The following is a 19,887-nucleotide window of genomic DNA, read 5'->3' as shown; positions in this document are numbered from 1 at the left end:
GAAGATAGGTAGCAATAAGTACCTTTGCTTTCTGGCTTGTGGATGAGGTTATTTGGGATTTATTCTCTAAATTCTCCTTCTTTTGTATCTTCTCATAACCCAGAGTAGTTACCGAGAGTATTCTTGTTAGGTTAGATTTTATTATTTGACAATGTAAATTCATCTTTCAGAAATTTCATGTTGCTAAGTTTAATAAAAAGCAATTTCCAGGGGAGTCTGGCTGGCTCAGTCAGTGTAGCATGTGACTCTTGATCTCAGGGCTGTGACTTCAGGCCCCATGGTGGGTGTGTAGAGATTACTTAAAAATAAAATCTTAAAAAAAAAAAAAAGCAATTTCCAAAGTAGCACATATAGTAGAATCACACTGTGAATAAAATGTTTGTATGTATATTTATATGTGCCTATCATAAGTTCTCAAAGGATATATATACCAACTGTCAAACAATAGTTACATCTGAGTGATAGGGTTACAGATGCCCCTTATGTTCTTTATTATTGTATTTTATTTGTTTTAAAACAAACTTTGTTCTTTTTAATTTTTTTTAGCATTGTATAAGCTTTTTTTATGTTTAAAATATTTATTTTTGAGAGAGAGAGAGAAAGAGAGAGAGAGTGACAGAGTGCAAATGGGGGAGGGGCAGAGAGAGAAGGAGACGCAGAATCTAAAGCAGGCTCCAGGCTCTGAGCTGTCAGCAGAGAGCCCCATGTGGGGCTTGAACCCATGAACCGCGAGATCATGACTTGAGCTGATGTCTGATGCTTAACCGACTGAGTTACCCAGGCACACCATTAAAATTTTTTTTTTTTTAATTTTTGTTTATTTATTTTTGAGAGAGAGAGAGAGACAGACAGAGCTTGAGTGGGGAAGGGGCAGAGAGAGGGAGACACAGAATCCAAAGCAGGCTCCAGGCTCCAAGCTGTCAGCACTGAGCCTGACATGGGGCTTGAAATCATGAACCACAAGATCGTGACCCAAGCTGAAGTTGGACACTTAACCAACTGAGCCACCCAGGTGCCCTGACCCTGAATGTTCTTTAGACTTTTCTGCATTTTTCTGAATTTTATGCAAAAAGCATTGCTTACTTTTATCACCCTGAGAAAATGATTTCAGACTTTAAGAAAAGTTTAATTTACGTTTTAGCTAGAAGTATAAAGGTGGTTGTAAGAAACTGGGACTAAAGAGAAAATTTCAGGGAGAAGCAACTTGTTCATGAGAGAATGTTCTCGGTGCCTTCAGGAGGCCTGCCCTGCCCTTACCAAGAAAGCCTTGGAGCCCACCCTCTGAACCAAAGGCAGTCAAAGAGGTAAAGAGGGTCATAGAAATAGCTTCATCCTCAAGGGATGGCTGGCCTAGGAGTGAAATATGAGCCATGTGCACATGAGAAGCATACCAGGCAGTAAATGAGAGGTGAGCTGGAGGGAGAACTCACTTGGGGGTCTGGAGATGTGAGTTCCATTTCCATTCTGGCGCCCAGTGACCTTGGGCAAATCTCTTCACCTCTGTGAACTTCAATCTCCTTATCTGTCAAAGAAGTTTAATGATAGTAACTGGGATGCTATGATGATCAGATAAGATAGCTTATCAGTAACCACATTGTGAACTCTGAGGTGTGGCACAGGTCACCTTCCAAGGTGCAACAGTGCCTCCAAGACAAAGGAATCCATCCCTGTGGTGCAAATTCGGACCTAAGCAATAGGCGAGTGGACAATTTGGCTGCAGGGCCACCTTTGGGTGGGCCTTAAAAATCCCACTAAGCAGACTGCAGCCTGCACAGCTCTTAAAATTATGGGATATAAAATCAGGGAGGGCACTCTTGCCTCAGCTCAAAGACCTGCACAGCTGGTTCCTCTCTGCAGAGAAGTATACCCCAAGGAGAAAAAAAAAAAAAAAAAAAATGAGTAGTCACTTCTCGCCCTTCTCTGAATGTCCAATCCATCCCCGAATTTAACTGCCTGCTCCGGATAATTACTTTTCTCCTCCTTATGAGCTTAGAGGAATAGTAGTTCCCAATAACTAGAGACTTAATAAGGCTAAATTATAATGAGTGTCCTGTGGAATTACACACCGCATTAACACCAAATGAGTTCATTAGAAATTCATTAGGAGTGATTCCTGTGACCACCACAAGAATTAATCACAGTTAGCCAGAGGCAGGAGAGGGGGAGATGAATAATTGCATAGGGAACTGGATGAAGACCTTTTGGCACCTGACTTTGGCCCGAGGCAATACTTTTGGAGGGTCATGGGGTGCTTTGGTAGTAAGTGTGGAGGTGAGGTTGTTTGGATGTTGTTGGATCTACCTCCTACGCTTTTTCCTCCTCCTTCCTGGCTACAGCCCCAGTCAGGATTAGACTGGTAGATGTGGGAGTGAACAATCTTCTTCTCCAGTCCTAAGGAATCATGGAGAGGACTTGTAGTTCTTGTAAGAACATGCATTCCCCTTTCTCTGTAAGAGCAGGTGCTGGTCTGCTTTCTGAGTGCCTGTATGTATGGAGTCATCCAATCCTCCCGTGGCCCTATGAAGTGGGTTTAATTGTTGGCCCCATTCTGCCACTTTGGAAACCCAAGTGCAGAAATTAAGTGACCTGCCCAGGTGACGCAGCCAATAGTTGGCCAAGCTCGGAATTTGAGTCTTGAGTGGTGTGCTGTAAGGATGGATGATGGTTGAAGGTGGCACTGGTCTTTCCTTCTTGCTCCGTGGTGTTAAGTGTGATCTTGAGGGCTGGTGGTTTAGCTTTTCCATCCTTTCTATGAGCTACCCCATACTCTCCCAAGAAGTTACTTTTCTGTTTGTTTACCACTAAGAATCAGCATTTTTTTTTTTTTTTTACAGATTTTATTTTTAAGCAATCTCTACACCCAACATGGGGCTAGAACTCACAACCCTGAGATCAAGAATTGTGTCCTCTACCAACTGAGCCAGCCAGGTGCCCCAAGAATCAGTGTCTGTTACCTACATCAGGAAGAGTCCTGATCAATGCCTGAGTCAATTAACAAGTACTTGTAAAGTCCCTACTACACGTCTGCCCTGAGTCAGCTGCTGTACAGGTCACAGAAAAGCATAAGGCAGACTTCTTGCCCTCCAGCTGCTTCAATCTCAGACGGAAAAGCAAGGGTAATAATTTAATCCCGTGCCCTCCTCTGCAGGTTTTAAGTGGAAGAGAGTGAGACCTAGGTGAACTGGACTGGAAGGAGAGAAAAGCTTCATGGAGGGCACAGCACATGAGCTAGGCAGGACCTTGGGGGAGAGGTCACTGTTGTGGACACTATCTAGGCAACTGCCCATTCCACAGTCCCTTTTTCAAAAACTGTCACTCTCCACCTGAGAAGTTGTCCCTTTGGTGGGATGGAGTGTCTGCACCCTCCTCTATGTTTAGAGAACTCCCCACTGCATGGGTTCTGGTGGAAGATGGGGTCAAGGCCACTTCCCAGTACAAAGCTGCAAAGGCCAGATACGCCATGGTCTTATCACCAGTGGCAATGAGGTACCTGTTCCTGACTTGAGCTCAACCAATCAGACATTCCCACAGGTACATTTCCTCTGCAGCTTGTGATGCAAAGAAGCAGGGACAAGAGAATCCATTCTGGTGGGGGTAGGGGAAGGCTTGGCGGGGGGCATACCCACTGCCCAAGGGAATGGTGGCTGCAATGCCAGTGAGCTGTATCACAGTTGATAGGGGTGCAAACTGTCCAGTCCATCTTTTGGTGGTACAGGGAGCAAGATCCCAACAAAACCACTACTGTGATGTATTTGAGGCTGTTGTTCTTCTAGCTGTTTATCCTCTTCTGTCCCCGCTTGCTTTCCAAGCCTGAAAATTCTGTGACCTAATCCATATCCCTTCAATAAATTTCATTTCTGCTCATATCTGTTTCCATCGCTTGCAGTAAAGACCGTTGCCTCTGTGACCACAGATGATCAGACCATGGGCAGATACCTGACTCACGATAGACCAATCACAGTGTCTCTCCTGAGTTAGCTTCTGTTGGTTGCTCTGAAAGCCCTTTTCTCTGTGAGCACTGACAGGGCAGAGAAAGGACAAGAGGGGAGAATCAAGTAGACACAGGGAAAGAAGCTGCATATGATAATGGAGAAATTGGTTCTGATGCTTTCCAGTTCCTCATGCTGTCCAACTCCATTTCTACCCTGTGGGTTCTCCAAGTTGGCCCCACATCCTTATATTAGGTTGAACCACATACAAAAAACTGTTGTTTTTAAAGGTCAAGAAGATCAAATATTAGCAATTGGGTATGGTTTAACCTAATAGGTCCCTTCTTTTGGCCTAGTCTAGTTCAAGTAGGTTTCTTTATTTGCAACATCAAGGACTGTGTCTACAACAGTCAGATATTCCATCAGCTCAAAATTGAGTGGAACAGTCAGAGACACAGAGCAGAGACAGAAAACAAGGGTTTGCCCTGTTTGGTGAATACTGTCTCCAGTGAGGAGGCTGTCCTGAAGACCAAAGGTTGTCTAGGATTTCCCATCTCATCTCCAGGGACCATCTCTGAGGTCACTGTCCTGTACTGGTTTATGACCCATGAACATCTACCAGAACTTTAGCCCCATCCCATTTGCCTCAAATAATACTCTTCATGTTAATTCATGGTCTTGAATAATGCTTTTGTTTTTGTGTTCTCCACATTGTGGTGTTTCCTATTCATGTATGTACTTTTTCTTACCTAACCTAATCGTCCAACAATAAAGACTGGTTGACTAAGTTGTGATATATCCATAATGTGGATTAGTATATGGTCATTAAAGTGATGGCTGGGACTGAGGTGGACTTGGGTGGTGGGGATGATGTAGGAGACTTGATAAGAGTTGATAACCACCCAGTGATGAGGGGAAAGACTAGTGAGTGTTCAATACCCGACTGAGGGAGGATCATGAACTTGTAGTGGTGTCACTCTCCCTTCCCTGCACTGTACCTTTTCTTCTGATTGTAATCAGCAATCCTGGAGATGGGAGGTGAAAATACAGGGATTTTTTGGTCCAAGGATGGGGCCTGGGAAGCCAACCAATGAACACTGAGGGTCCTGGCAGAGAAAGTGATGCATCAATGAGCTGGATAGGAAAGGAAGTGAGGCTAAAATTAGGGGGGTGCATGGGGGAAAGGGGAATGAGCTATGAGGCCGAGCTTCATTTATTGGGGTGGGGACTGTTTTCTCTTGCTGTGCATCTCTGCTCCTTAACACGTAGACTGGTGCTCAGTAAATGTATATCGAATGAATTAATTGATGAATGCGTGGGTCATAATTTTGACATTAGAACCAGAGACCGATATTCGGCTTTTCATCAGGGATCTGGCAGGATCCATAGTGGTGTTAAGTACCACTTCAGGTCAGAGAGAACTGAGTTCAAATCCAAGTGTCATCAGCAACAAGCTGTGTGACCTTGGACAAGTCATCTAACCTTTCAGGGCTTAGACTTTCTTTTCTGTAAATAGGGATAATAACAGCTCTCTTGGAAGTTCCAGATGCCATGTGTCAAACACTTGACACAAGAATTAGTTGGTCCTGGAGGCTGCATCCAAACCAATTGCTGTATTTAGAGGACATGAGGGCAGGAGAAAAGAAGACGAAGACGAAGAAGAAGACGACGACGACACGAGGGCAGGACCTGAAGCCAGGCTATGGTCTCTAATTACCACCTGAATGTGACATTTCTGAGGCTCAGTTTCCTCATCTACATGGTGAGGATATTATGAGGATACTACCTAACCAATTGGTTGAGAGAATTGAGCAGATAATTCATGTAAAACATTTAGGACATCACAGGTTCGGGATAGATGTTGGCTCCGGGTAGGTTTCTTATCAACTGAGATGGAGAAGTTCAGGGGAGGAGGAGGCTTTGTTGAGGGTTGAAGAACAGGGGTTTTAACCATGTTAAATCTGAGATGGCATAAGACGTGAGGTGGTAGTCAGTTGGACATAAGTCCACAGAGGAGGTCTGAGACGGAGAGAACAGCTGGAGTCATCAGCATATAGATGACACTTAAAGACTTGGACTGGGCAAGCTCATCAGGGAAGTGAGTGCTCAGAGAATAGACAAGAATGAGGACGGGACCCTGGGGCTTCTGACACTTAGCAAAGAGGGAGTTGATTGTTACTGCAAAGCTGGTGGCCAGGCACAGCAGCACTGAAGCTACACAGCTAGCCTGCCATAGCAACATTTACATAACACTCTTACCTACAGGCAACTCTTAGAGATGTTGTGGGTTCAGTCCCAGACCACTGCAATAAAGCGAATATCAAAACAAAGTGAGTCAAATTAAGTTTTTGGTTTCCTAGCACATATAGAAGTTATATTTACACCGTGCTCTAGTCTATTAAGTGTGAAATAGCACTATGTCTGAAAAAAAAAAAAACAACAATGTACATATCCTAATGATAAAACGTTTTATTGCTAAAAATTCTAACCATCGTCTGGGCTTCCAGTCATAATTACTGATCACAGCTCACCATCAGAAATATAATGGTAATGAAAAAGTTTGAAACATTGCTAGAATTACCAAAATGTGACACAGAGACCCAAAGTGAGCAAGTGCTGTTGGAAAAATGGGGCCGGTAGACTTGCTTGACTTGGGGTTGCCCTGACCTTCAATTTGTAAAAAGTGCAGTATCTGCAAAACACAATAAAGCAAAGTGCAACAAAACAAAGTATGTCTGTAGTCTGTGCCAGGCTCTGCAGAAAATGCTTTCCAGAGATTAACTTATTTAATTAACTCATGGGAAAACAAAAATACAGGAAGATACATGACTTGCCCAAGGTCACACAGCCGGTGAATGGCAGATTGGGATTCAGACCCAGGCCTTCTGGCCTCAGAGTCTCCATCTGTTCTGCTTCCAACTGTGGGTAAACAAAGTACTGACTGGAAGCTCCAAGGGAATGCTGAGTCCTGAGAGGAGAGCTGGGAGAATCATCATGGAATAAATTGCCCTCAGAGATCCCATTTAGCCTTGACACTCTAGGATGAACCCCAAGAAGCACTTCAGATTTTTGGTTGAGGAAAGAAGAGGAAGGAGGTTTGATTAAGGAATGTGTAACCCTAATCAGTCTCTTATTCCGTGCAAGGCACTGGAAGGTTCTGAGGTGGGGGGGGGGGGGGGCTAGGAGGAAGGCTACTGCTCCAACCATGGACTAAAGCATCTGCATTTCCCACTCCCTAGGCTAGCTACTCTCAGAATAATGGTGGCTGATTTGAGGTAGGAGCCAGAGTGCAGGTGGGAAGTTGGAGTGGCCCAAGGGATTGGCCTTGGAGCCCTACTTGATCTCCATTGGGGTAGAGTCTCTCTCTGTTAGTTCAATTGCCCCATAAAAACTCACTGAGATAGGGAGGCAGTTTGAGTTCATTTACCGCTCTTGGAAAGTTCTCAGTGAGTGTCTGAACAAATACGTGAACCCCAGCTGAAGAGGAAAAGAGGCAGGGCGCAGGTGGAGAAGGGGTGAAGGGTCAGACGCACACATAAACTCCAGTGAAGGGGAGAGGAGGAGCACAGCTGAGTCAGGCATCCGGGTGCCAGTGTTGTTCTTTCCCACACCCCCCACCTCGCCGGTCCTGCCCTTGATGCTATTTAGGAGAAAACAGTTTTGACCATGCAGAAGGAAGTCAATGGGAGAGGAAGCTGGAGGGCCCTGGAGAGGCTGTCTGGTCCATCCTGCCCACATCCCCTGGCCTGCAGCTCCTCAGGGTAACTGTGCAGCACAACCACTGGGGGTGTGTCAAATGCAGATTCCAGGGCCCCACCCAGACCTACGAAGTCAGAACTTCTGGGGGTCAGAGCCCAGGAATTTCTTTAAAAAAAAAAAAAGTTTATTTATTTATTTTGAGAGAGAGCGAGAGAGCGTGCACGCACGAGAGAGAAACAAGCAGGGGCGGGGCAGAGAGAGAGGGAGAGAGAGAATCCCAAGCAGGTTCTGCACTGTCAGTACAGAGCCCAATGTGGTACTGATCTCATGAACCCTAAGATCATGACCTGAGCCAAAGTCAAGAGTCGTACATTTTAACTGACTGAGCCACCCAGGCACCGGAGAGCCCAGGAATTTCTATTTTTCACAAGTCTTCTTCTCCCACACCCTTAGCAGTGTATGATGAGGACCACACTGTACAGAACACAACCTCACAGCCTATTGTAGACTGATCTGAACAAATAAAATGAAATCAGTGGTATTCCAGTGTCTCTCACATACACATTCACAAGGAAGTATGAAATGTAGCTTCTATACGTGAAGGGATTACAATCTAATTGGGCCACAAAAGACATGCTTTGTGAAGAATTAAATTAATGCTACAATAAATAAATATTAATTCAAAACAACAAGCAAATTCAAAAGGCTGGACAAATTGCCAATGAGTGGGCATAACAGTATCATTCAACGAGCACTTATGAAATACTAGATCCTGTGCTAAGCACCTTATTTATGTACTCATTTAATTTCATTAAAACTCTGGAAGATGGCTTTTTAAAAATCCCCATTTAATAATGAGTAAGTTGAGGTTTTGGCTTATTGGTCAATTCTTCTCAGATCAGCTTTCCCTGATCCTTAGGAGGTGGTCAGGCTCACATCTCTATTTTCTTTTTTTTTTTTTTTAATTTTTTTTTAACGTTTATTTATTTTTGAGACAGAGAGAGACAGAGCATGAATGGGGGAGGGTCAGAGAGAGGGAGACACAGAATCCGAAACAGGCTCCAGGCTCTGAGCAGTCAGCACAGAGCCCGACGTGGGGCTCGAACTCGGGACTGTGAGATCATGACCTGAGCCGAAGTCAGACGCTTAACCGACTGAGCCACCCAGGCACCCCACATCTCTATTTTCTACAATATCCCCATGTTATGGCCTTTATCTCATTTATCACACTGGGTTGTAACTCCCTGTTTTCTAGCCTGAGTCCCCCATGAGACTTGAGGGCAGATACTTGGCAGTTCCAGAGTCTAGTACATACTAGGTGCTCAGCTAATGTCTGCTGAGTGAATGAAAGCAGTGTGTCTGAAGTCTCTGAGCTAATATATGAAGACTAATGCATATGACTGTAAAGTCCAGGTCTCCCCGTGAGCCATTACAAGCAGATGGTACACACTATGGGGATTCCTGCAAGAGACATTCTATAGGTTGGAGGAATCAGGGAAGGATCCCTAGAGGAAGCAGAGTTGGAAGGACAGTTAGAATTTGGAAAGACAGATGAAAGGTGAGCAGTCAGTCCAGGCAGGCCAAGGCACGAAGGTGGAACTCTGCAAAGTACACACTTCCTCCAAGACTAGAGACCTCAGAGGAATCTAGGAGACTATACGCCATCCCCTAAGCCTCCCTAGCTTGCCTGTCAGCTGTCACCTTCTACCTAACTTACATGCCAGTTACTGCGGTGAAATTATTTTCCTCCAAGGTTTATGGGAGATGGCAATTGCTCCATGTTTTCCCATGCCTAGACCAGGTGACATAATGTACTCTTAGTTGATTTATCCATTTGGAATGTCACTTAATAATGAATGGGGGCACACCTGGGTGGCTCAGTCAGTTAAGCATCCGACTCTTGGTTTTGGCTCAGGTCATGATCTCACAGTTCATTGAGTTCAAGCCCTGCATCAGGATCTGTGCTGACAGCACATAGCCTACTTGGGATTTCTCTCTCCCTCTCTCCTTGCCCCTCCCCAGCTTGGTCTCTTTCTGTCTCTCAAAAAATAAATAAACATAAAACACTTTTTAAAAAGTGAATAGGATATTTTTCAGTTTCCATGAAGAAATAAGATCCATTAATGTCCATGGAAAAAAATCAAGATAAAACAGTATCATGGGATTTCATTTTTGTTAAAAAGAAAATATATTTGTATGCATGTGGGAAATGTCTAGAAGGCTATATATTCTGAACTTAACAGCAACTGATTCTTGAAAATGAGATATAGTGGGATGTGGGACTTTCACTTTTATTTTACAAAGTTTCTGAGTGTCTTTTTTAAATGTTTATTTATTCTTAAAGGAGAGGGAGAGAGGGAGAGAGGGGGAGAGGGGGAGAGAGAGAGAGAGAGAGAGAGAGAGAGAGAGAGACCACAAGTGGGGGAGGGGCAGAGAGAGAAGGAGAGAGAGAGAATCTTAAGCGTGTAGCCTGACATAGGGCTCAATCTCACCAACAGTGAGGTCATGACCTGAGCTGAAATCGAGAGTCAGACATTTAACCAACTGAGCCACACAGGTGCCCCTGAGTGTTTGTCTTTCTAAACAATGAGTATGTATTAATTTTACAATTGAAAAATAAGGCCCTTTGGTGGGATTTAGGTAGTTTTTAGTTTATTTGTCCTTTGTTCCTCCCAGTTTTCCTACTGTGAACATCAACTACTTTTATAATCAGAAAATTAAAAGCCCTTTACACCATAAAGTTTATTAAAAAGAAAAGAAATAGATTATCAAGATGACATAGTTTGAGATGTTGGGGGATGGTATGTTTGGGGAAAGTGCCAAAGATGGTCTAAACTCTGCGTCCCAAGAAATTCAGCACCCAGACAAGCTCGATGTCACACCAATACAGTCCCAACTTGGCAAAACATGTTAAGAGTTATAAGAATTTTCCAGATCCCATAATTTTGGAATCCCATCCTGGGGCTTCTGTTTAAGGAGATGTTTTTTTAAAAAAATCATGTGAAGGGGGGGTGCCTGTGTGGCTCAGTTGGTTAAGTGTCTGACTTTGGCTCAGGTCATGATCTCACTGTTCGTGGGTTACATCCCATGTCAGGCTCTCTGCTGTTAGCACAGAGCCTGCTTCAGATCCTCTCTCTCCCTCTCTCTCTGCTCCTCCTCTGCTCATTCTCTCTCTCTCTCAAAATAAATAAACTTAAAAAAAAAAAGGCAGCTTTATAGAAACATGGGACTGTGTTTACAAACTAATGCTGAGCAAAGAAAAACAGAATGGAATCTTGTATTTACATGGTGATCATGGCTATTATTTATGTGCTATACTTAGGGTCAGTAAGAAAGAAAGCAAGGATGAGAGAGGAAACAGAGAAGAGCTGAAGGCTTCTGCTCATCCTAGAATAGCATCGGCCTGTGTTCTCCAGCCCTCCTGTTTCTTTAAATATCCAAATCCATGGGGTGCCTGGGTGGCTCAGTCAGTTAAGCAGTTAAGCATTAGTTGGACTTCAGCTCAGGTCTTGATTTCACAGTTCGTGAGTTTGAGCCCCGCATTGGGTTCTGTGCTGACTGCTCCCTGGAGCCGGCCTCGGATTCTGTGTCTCCCATTCTCTCTCTGCCCCTCCCCCGCTCGTACTCTGTCTGTCTGTCTCTCTCTCTCAAAAATAAACATTAAAAAAAATAAAAAGAGAAAAAGAAAATAAACATCCAAATTCTATTGTTCCTTCTGGACCAGCATTGCCATCTACACAAACATGCACCAGACCCCAGCTGCAGAGCTCACACCTTCCTGGAGCCCTAGGTCACACATCTGCATCTGTCTCAGGACTAACATGCTGCCTGCTGAGGGTTCTCTGCAGGCAGGTGTTTCATCTCGGGACTAGACACGGAGCTCTTTGGGGAAGGGTATATGTCTCATGGATCTGTGTTTCCTCAGTGCCAGCCCCGCATGCAGGAGGTGCTTGGTGCACTTTGGTCGATGGATGAGAGGGTGAATGAGTAAATAAGGGGTGACGAGAGTGTGGCTGGAGGGCAGAGCAAGGAGGAAGTTTTGGGGGTGGGATGGCAGCGGTGGATGAGGCCTCAAAGGCCACGGCATTGCCCTTGTCCTTGCTGGGAGCGGCAGTGGGCTTACAGCCAGCTCTTCCCCAGGGTGACTAACCTCAGGGCTCTGCTCCTCTTAGGTCCTGCCCACGTTGTAAAGTGGCAAGTGCTTCCTCTTCAGGGGCTGGAGGGAGAGGTGGGGTGACTTAGGGGCTGAGCCCGAGCATGTGGAAGAGTTTATAAGCTGGGGCACCAGGCCCCTCAGCACCACGACTCTTCTCCCTCATCCCCCTGCCGTCTGCCCTCCAGCTCTCCAGCAGAATGGCCTTCAGCGGCAAGTACGAGATCGAGAGTGAGAAGAATTATGACGAGTTCATGAAGCGTCTTGGTGAGTGAGTGCATGAGTACCCCTTCCCAGGGCTGGTCTGTCACAGCCAGCTTGGGGCCAGGAACCCAAACTCTTTGAGGCCCAGAGGAGTGGAGTGACTAGTCGAAGGTCACATAGCCAGTAGTTAGTGAGGTGGAGACCTGATTGGCTTATTCATTCATTCAAATGTATACTGAACACCTGCTATATTCAAGGGCCAACCTGATGCTACTGATGGGGTGCCTCAAGGTCACACTGTAAATTAGGGACAGAGATCATTAGAATCCAGGGCCCTATGACGAGATGATGAGGGGGGCCACCACATCCTGCCTGGGGAGAAGTAACCAAAAGGTCGGTATAGAGACCAGGCTTGAAAAGCCATGCATTCACTTGGCCATTCAACAAACACAGGCCTCTCTTCCTGTGCTAGGAACTACGGGAAGAGATCAAAGATGCCACTCCTCTCACCGCTCCATTTGTGGCACTGGGTGTGAGGAACCCACAGGACAGCGGTCCTGACAATCCTGCAGAAGTCTTGGTGCACTATCTAAGTCTGAGGCAGCGCCATTGTCACGAGTCAAGGGACAGCCCCGGGGATCTCTGCCCTACCTCCCAGTGGCCAGAGAGGCCCTGAGAGCAGGGCACAGGGGAGACAAGAGTCCTTCTGGGTCAATTATTGCGAGTGGCCCTGAAGGATTGGTGCCTGGCTTCCCCTACAACAGTCTCACGTGGAATAGAAGGGAGCCAGTCTGAATGCTAGACCTGGTTCTGCTGCTAGCCTCCACTGAGATGCTGAGAAGCCCCTTTCCTGGTCCAGGTCTTCATCGTCTAATCTGTGAAGTAAGAGCCTTAGGAGACGGTGTTGGTGGTCCCATTCGTTCAAGGACTTTGTGAGCTTGGCAGTCTGTGTATGCTACGGTACTATCAGAAGAGCAGCTGTTATTTATTGTCAATTATATGCCAGAAGTTTTACAAGACACTATCACTTTGATTTCAACCTTGCAACAGCCCTGTGAAATGGGCCTTATTATCCCCACTTTGTTGATGGAAACACTGAGGCTCAGAGAGGTAGTGACTGACTCATCCAAGCTCATGGTTCATGGTAGAACTAGGATCTGTGTTCTTAACCATTGCGCTAGCCTGCCACCAGGGAGGAAAGCCCTCTCTCAAAGCCACAAGCTGTAAGCAGCTCTTACACAGCTGCTCTACTTGTCCCTGGGCCAGGGCTCCCCAGCGATGTTATCGAAAAGGGCCGAAACTTCAAGATTGTCACGGAGGTGCAGCAGGACGGGCAGAATTTCATCTGGTCCCAGCACTACCCGAGCGGCCACTCCATGACCAACAAGTTCACCATCGGCAAAGAATGTGACATGGAGACTGTGGGGGGCAAGAAGTTCAAGGTGAGAGGCCACTGGCCGCCATTTCCTCCTTCCCCAAGCCTCTGGCTAACTTCTTGGTCTCAAGCGTGTCCCCTGGGGCTATACCCCAAGCTGAGGCTCTGTTCTCAAGTCTAGCCTCCAGCCCCTAAGCACTTGTGTTACTTGGCAACTTAACCACTCCTGGTTTTTAATGCTACCCCCATAACAGACACTGTAACAAAATTGTTTAAAATTGTTATCATGTGCCAAGCACTTAATATATCCCAGACACCTGCTGAATACTCCACATATGTTAATGCAGTTAGGCCTACAAAGTTGCTACAATTACTATCCCATTTTACAGATGAGAGAGTTAGGCTGAGCCATGGGGTTAAACAGCTTGCCCTCTTGCCCCGGTTGCACAGCATGGGTGCACATTCACACCCAGGCAGTCTGGCTTCAGAGAGCATAACCATTTTTTCATGCTGCCTTCCAACGTAGCCTAGAGATTGACAATCCTAGAATCAGACTCATGTGGGTTTGAAACCACAATCTTACATAAGAAAGAAGTAAAAGGTGACTGTCCTCATCTGACCCAGCCTGGTCCCTCAGGTCTTCCGTGCATTCTGGGTCCCCTCTCTCTATAGCCCCAGTCATGACTGTGCGTACTTTTCCCTTAGGCTGCCCCAGTGGAGAAGAAGTAGTCATAACGTTCATGTTCTGTCACTTGTGTATTTAAAAAAATTCAACCATTTCTCATGGTTGAATGAGTCAGCACATACTGATTTGCCTTATTCTTTTTAATGCTTGCATAGTATCTTACAGTATGGAAAGCCTACCATTCATCTAACACTCCCTCGTTGATAAGATATTTAGGTTACTTACCAGTGGACAGTCCAGACTAGATATTTAGGTTGTTTACAATTACAAACGAAGCTGCACCCACATCCTTGGCTGACATCATCGTTGTCCTATCAGTGAGGATCGTAACTAACTCTGTGGCTAACAAGGTGTGCTCACCATGTGCCAGGCACCATGCCAAGCACTTTACACATGTCATATGAAATTGCTTAGTCCTCGTAATAACTCTGAAGTAGGTACAGTTACTACCCCCACTTTAGAGGGGAGAAAACTGAGGCACAGCAAGGTTGAACGACTCGTGCTTGTTACCCGTATCTTCAGACATAGGTCATCGTATATCTATCTACAAGGCAAACAATGCCAGAGGGGGCTGCGATGGCTGTAGGTAGCCCTTCCTCCCTGGGGGGCTGGCCTGCATTTGGGGGTGTCTGCCAACTCAGGCTCAGTGTTATGCTTCCCTCCCAGGCCACCGTGCAGATGGAGGGTGGGAAGATAGTGGCAGACTTCCCTAACTATCACCAGACCTCGGAGATCGTGGGTGACAAGCTGGTGGAGGTGAGTGTCCTGCTCGTTCCTGGGATAATGATGAGAACACTCTTCTGCCTCCAGCCATGGCCCCTGAGAGCCAGGCCTCTGGGTCCTGGCTCTGTGAGCACGTCCCGTGTGCCAGGCTCTGTGCTGAGCACCCAGTGTAGGTCATCTGGTTTGATCTTCAGAGCAACCTGTTAGGCGGGGGTTCTATCTCCATCTTCCAGGTGAGGGGACTGAAGCACCGGGAGCTAAGCGGTGAGCTGGAGGGCACCTAGCTTCTATGACAGTCCTGGGAATTGACGCTTGGCAGTCTGGTTCTGCCACTGCCGGGGCACAAGTGTGGAAGCCCAGAGTTTAGGTGAAGGGGGGAGTCTGGGTGGGCCCTGCAAGGGCAGCCACCATACTGCTCCACATCCTCCAGGCCCTTCTGCTAGACCTTCTGATTTTTCAAGAGAAGCTGGAAATTTGCACTTCTTTGTGAAATCTCCAGACTATTAAACATTGGCATTGAATTAATCCTTTTAAAAAATGCAGGCAGGGCTAACACACACATCTGTGGATGGCCCCTTCCCACACTTGGTGCTCTGTAAACACAGATTGGAGGCCGTTACTTCTTCCCGGGGTTCCAGAATTTTCCCCAGGTGAAAGAAATGGATGTGAAATTAAAAGCAAAAGGCAGGCATTTCCACACTTCATTCCCCACCTTGTGATCCTATGTCTTGGGCCAGAGCTCCCTGGGGTCCAGTCTACCCTCCCCAAGGCTCTCCAGAAGGGAAGTGATGAGGGAGGTAGGGTTTGCCACCTCCTTGTTGCCCCCTTCTCCTCTCTCTTTCTCTTTCTTTCTCTCTCTCTCCCTTTTTTCTTCATCTCAAACCCAGCCTAGAGGCCCAAGAGACTCAATGACCTCTCATTATTCCCATTTTACAGACTGGCCATAGAGGTTCAGAGACAACATGTAACTTGTCCAAAGCCACACGCTAGTTTGTGCTGGAGGCAGATTCCACTGGCTGACTTCTAGACTAGGTCTCTGCCAGCTCTTCCCAGGCTGGTGGGTCTCTAATTTTTTTTTTTAATCTAAAAATGAAAAAGATGCCCAGTGTTTTAAAAAATATATAAAAGATCAAAAGTGATTATCCATTTTTTCCTGGATGGAAACTGATCTCTTAGAGAATCTGGTAAAAGCTTTGGACACATTTTTACATGAAATGTCAGCCAGTGGGTTCTGACTCCCAGAAGCAAAGCTCCCCAAACTGTGAGGTGTGTGGGGAGAACTGAGGGCAGAAACCCAGAAGCAGGTTTGTGCCCAACAAGAGGATCTATCTTCCCAAACTGAACAAACCTGTCTCCTGATTCCTAAGGTCTCCTGACCATGGAGCCTGTGTGGTGTGAGCAGTGCTCAGAGATCAGGGTGTCACATGTGTACACACACACACACACACACGCACACACACGTGCATATGCATGTATGCACCAGGGCACTGGCATGCACACATACAAATGCACATGCACACAGGCCAAGCCCCACAGAGAAGCTGTCTTGGTGGGCACATCTCCCATTTCCAGAGGCTGGAATCATCCTGGACTTCTCTGTCCTCCACCAGCAGGGAGTGCCTTGGGTGGGCATCCGTCCTCCCCCTCCAGGCCACCATCAGCAACGCTTGCCATGTTCTCACCATGGGTCTAGACCAAGTCCCAGCCTCCTTCCTGCTTGCAGCTCCCCCTCTGCTCCATCCTGCTCCATGTACAAATCACACATCACTTCACACTGCTGCCCTTGACAAAACTCCATTTGCCACCTTCCCACTTCCCGTGAGAAGGCAGCCTGCTCTGTTGGGTCTCAGGACCAACTGATGATATGTATGTGCCCCACGATGTTGGGTCCCTGATGGCCTCAAGCCCAGGACACAGCACACAGTGGGCCTTCACGGAACAGCATCCTCTCACCTGCCTCTCTCAAGAAATCTTACACTTTCTTGGGGGCAGGGACCCTATCTTCCCATTACCGAACACAGGTGCCCCATAAATGCTGTGTGTGCAGAGGCTGTGGCCTCTTGATCTTGACCCCTCTAGACTTCAGTTTTCCCATCTGTACAATGGGCACAACCCTACACCATTGTTGGGAGGATTAAATGGGATAATGCAAGGCAAGTGCCTGAAGCGGGTGAACTTCAATGAACAGACAGGTGGAAGGTTATACTACAAAGAGCCACATCAGCCCTGACATCTGTTTAGCACTTTCGCCACATTGAGTCTGCACAGTGACTTGTGTAATAAATTGGGAAACCGAAGTTCAGAAGAGTGGTGCAACCGCTCACTTCTACTCAGGGCTGGGACTGAGGCCAGTCCTCCTCCAGCTGTGCCCCATGTCACTTAGCAACCCCTGCACTGACTCCCTCTGTTCCCACTGCTTCTTTCAGATCTCCACCATTGGAGGTGTAACCTACGAGCGTGTGAGCAAGAGACTGGCCTGAGCAAGCAGGCGGGGCTCCCAGGGGGCTATGAAGCCAGCAGTGAACGCTGGGATAAGAACAGACATTGTTTGCTCCAAACCTTTGTCTTTGTTTTTTGTTTTCTGCTGTCTGGGGGCAGTTTCTAGCTCGCTGGGGGTGGGAGAGGACTCAGGATGGCTGCATAGGCCAAACCTTGGCCCTGAGACCCTGTGCAGTCTGCAACATGGCAGGGGGAGGCTTGAATGTGGACTGCAATACTCCTGACCCCCCTGGAAGTAGCCAAAGGTGGTGTTCAAGAAGCACGGTGGGCACACTTCCATGTGCCCTCACCCTACCTTGCCACCCACCTTTCTGTGGGTAGGGAGACAGGGCTCCTTTAGACAGACAGATGTCACCTGGGAAAGGTAACACACAGACTCTCACAGGGGCCACAGGGCAGGTGTGTCAGACGGTGGGTAGGAGTAGGTGTGGCACTTCCAGGAAAGGGCCGTGGACCTAGGCTCCAAGGCTGGCAGACAAAGGAGGGACACACCAGGGCTTAGCCAGGAAGGTGTTTTGGCATTGCCATGGCTCTGCTGTTAATTGGCCGTGGAGGCATCCTTCTGGGCCTGCGTACCTAGTGGCACAAAGGGGGACCAGAAGGACCAATGAGGGCTGAGGAGAAATCAGAGAGTATGAGATGGCCAAGGGGCCATGGGAGGGGCAAGAGGGACTAGAAGGGGCTGGGATGTCCTGGTTTGCACAGTGATGCCCTGGAAAAACTGCGAGGGGCTTTGGCTGGCTGGGAAATGTGGTCAGAAGGGTCATTCTGACCTCCTGGTGGGTGCCTGGAGCCCAGCCCAGGATTCTGAGGCAGCATCTGGGTCATCTCTGCCTGATTTTGCGTCTGTCTAGGGCATGGGAGTGGAGGACTGGGGTCGGCTTGCCTCCTGGCTAGATAATCCCTAACCCAGAGCACAGAACGGACCCTTTTCCATTCTCCTCTCCCCTTGGCAGTGTTCCTCACCTTGACTTCTTACCCCATATTTTTCTGTATGACAATTCACTTATTTTTGCTACAATAGAAACTTTACATCACTTCTATATATGGAAAGCCAACATCATTTGTCATGAACAGATGAAAACTATCAAAAAAGCCAAAGCTGAACAACAGTGAGATCCTGTTGCCAGCCCAAAGCCCTGAACCTATGGCCTCCCTCTGTGAAGAGAGATATGTAGCAGACACAACAGCATCAAAGGGGCAATGTTTTCCTTGACTAATCAGAATTACTGCAAGGCTACTAAAAAGAGAACATACTCACTATGAGAGCCGATTATCTAAATTATCTAGAATGTGCAAGTCCCAGATATGGGGCATTAGAAATAAGGTTTGCTCAAAGCCTTACACAGGGTCTGGCACACAGAAGGTGCTTCATAAGTGTCACCTGACACGTGGCCCTTCCAGTCCGTGTAATGTACAACCTTTCACTGTCATGGGCCATCCTCAGTCTAGACAGATGGCATGGCCCAGCTTACTGGCAGCTCCCTCCTGCCTCCTCCCACATTCTGCCCTGAAGCTTGTTTATCTTCCCAAGAACAGCATTCAGCCTCCCCCACCCCCCACCAAGCCAGGACCCCTTGCATTCCATCGTTTTGCCAAGACTTATTGCTAATTAAGTGAACTAGGTAAGCATTAAATTAAACTAGCAGTGTTGCTGTTTCCCCTCCAGACTGAATAATTACTCATAATGAGCTTGGATAATAAGTCTCTAAATAACAGACAGTTAGCCATAATTAGGCTGAAAATTGAGAGATTGAGAGAAAGCGAGAGGAGGAGGAAGGGAGATGAGAGAGGATAGAAGAGAAAAGAAGAGAGAGGGGGCAGGGGGAGAGGGAGGCAGGGAGAGGGAGGAGGAGGAGAAGGGAGAGGAGAGAGAGTGAGTTTGTCTTTAGATTGGTAACTGATTCAAGGACAAATTCAAATTGTTAGCAGGAGAGAAATTCTTAAGCCAGTGTCATTATAGATTCACAGACTTGGAATAGCAGGACCTCAGAGCCCAACTAGTTTAAGCTCTGTATTTCACAGATAGGGAAACAGAGACTCAGAGAGGGGAAGCCATTTGCCCAAGGTCACACAGCAGAGAGTGAGTCTCTGAGGAGAATGTGGGGTTGGGCGTCGCCAGCTGATGGAGGCTATGGCTTCTCAGGCCAGCTTTGGAGGGTAAACGGAGTGAGGTGTGCTGGAGCAAAGCATCCATTTTGCTGGCATCTCAGCAAGGAGGCTTCCTCAGCCAGTAGGAGGGACATTGGTTAAGAGCTTTAGCGCTGGAGACACGTTGCCAGGGTTTGAATCTCTCCTCTACCACTTAGAAGCTGTGTCACCTTGGGCTAAGTTCATCCATTCCTCTGAATCTGTTTCCTCACCTGAAAATGGGGATAATAATGTACTTAGCTCATACAGCTGACATGCTACAAGCATTTGCTACAAGCAAATATTAGCTGCTGCCACCGTGACCACCATCACCTCCATCATCACCACTGTCATTCTCAACCAGTGTGATGAAAGGGCTAGCTGCCTCCTTCACTAACTCAAGGCACGTGGGCAAGCTGCTGGATTTATGTGTCTTATCTTGTCCATGTGTAAAATAGGCCCCTAAGACCTCCCCTTCCTTCACAGGGGA

General features: G+C 47.0%; 3 protein-coding genes across 7 annotated transcripts in view; 1 reads left to right on the top strand and 2 right to left on the bottom strand.

The window, feature by feature from the left end:
* Positions 1-17,326, top strand: part of FABP6 (fatty acid binding protein 6) — a 41,906-nt gene extending 24,580 nt beyond the window's left edge. For 2 of the 3 annotated variants that reach the window (XM_042993281.1, XM_042993291.1), the window contains exons 2-4: positions 11,970-12,048; positions 13,252-13,427; positions 14,712-15,393. In XM_042993281.1, coding sequence (XP_042849215.1) covers positions 11,970-12,048; positions 13,252-13,427; positions 14,712-14,975 — 519 coding nt within the window. In that variant the 3' untranslated portion in view covers positions 14,976-15,393. Of the gene's footprint in view, positions 1-11,969; positions 12,049-13,251; positions 13,428-14,711; positions 15,394-17,194 lie in introns of those variants that run through there. The other variant, XM_042993295.1, reaches the window with a different exon arrangement.
* Positions 1-19,887, bottom strand: part of PWWP2A (PWWP domain containing 2A) — a 127,456-nt gene that overhangs the window by 100,469 nt on the left and 7,100 nt on the right. The gene's annotated exons all lie outside the window — the stretch shown is intronic.
* CCNJL (cyclin J like) overlaps positions 1,000-19,887 on the bottom strand; it is an 82,877-nt gene continuing 63,989 nt past the window's right edge. Inside the window, exon 7 of one of the 2 annotated variants that reach the window (XR_006220248.1) lies at positions 1,000-1,522. The gene's annotated coding sequence lies outside the window, so the exon portion shown is untranslated. Of the gene's footprint in view, positions 1,523-17,422; positions 19,631-19,887 lie in introns of those variants that run through there. The other variant, XR_006220242.1, reaches the window with a different exon arrangement.

This window comes from Panthera tigris, chromosome A1 (genome assembly GCF_018350195.1).
Source record: "Panthera tigris isolate Pti1 chromosome A1, P.tigris_Pti1_mat1.1, whole genome shotgun sequence".
NCBI classification, from domain to species: Eukaryota; Metazoa; Chordata; class Mammalia; order Carnivora; family Felidae; genus Panthera; species Panthera tigris.
This window is presented reverse-complemented; position numbering and strand designations above follow the sequence as displayed.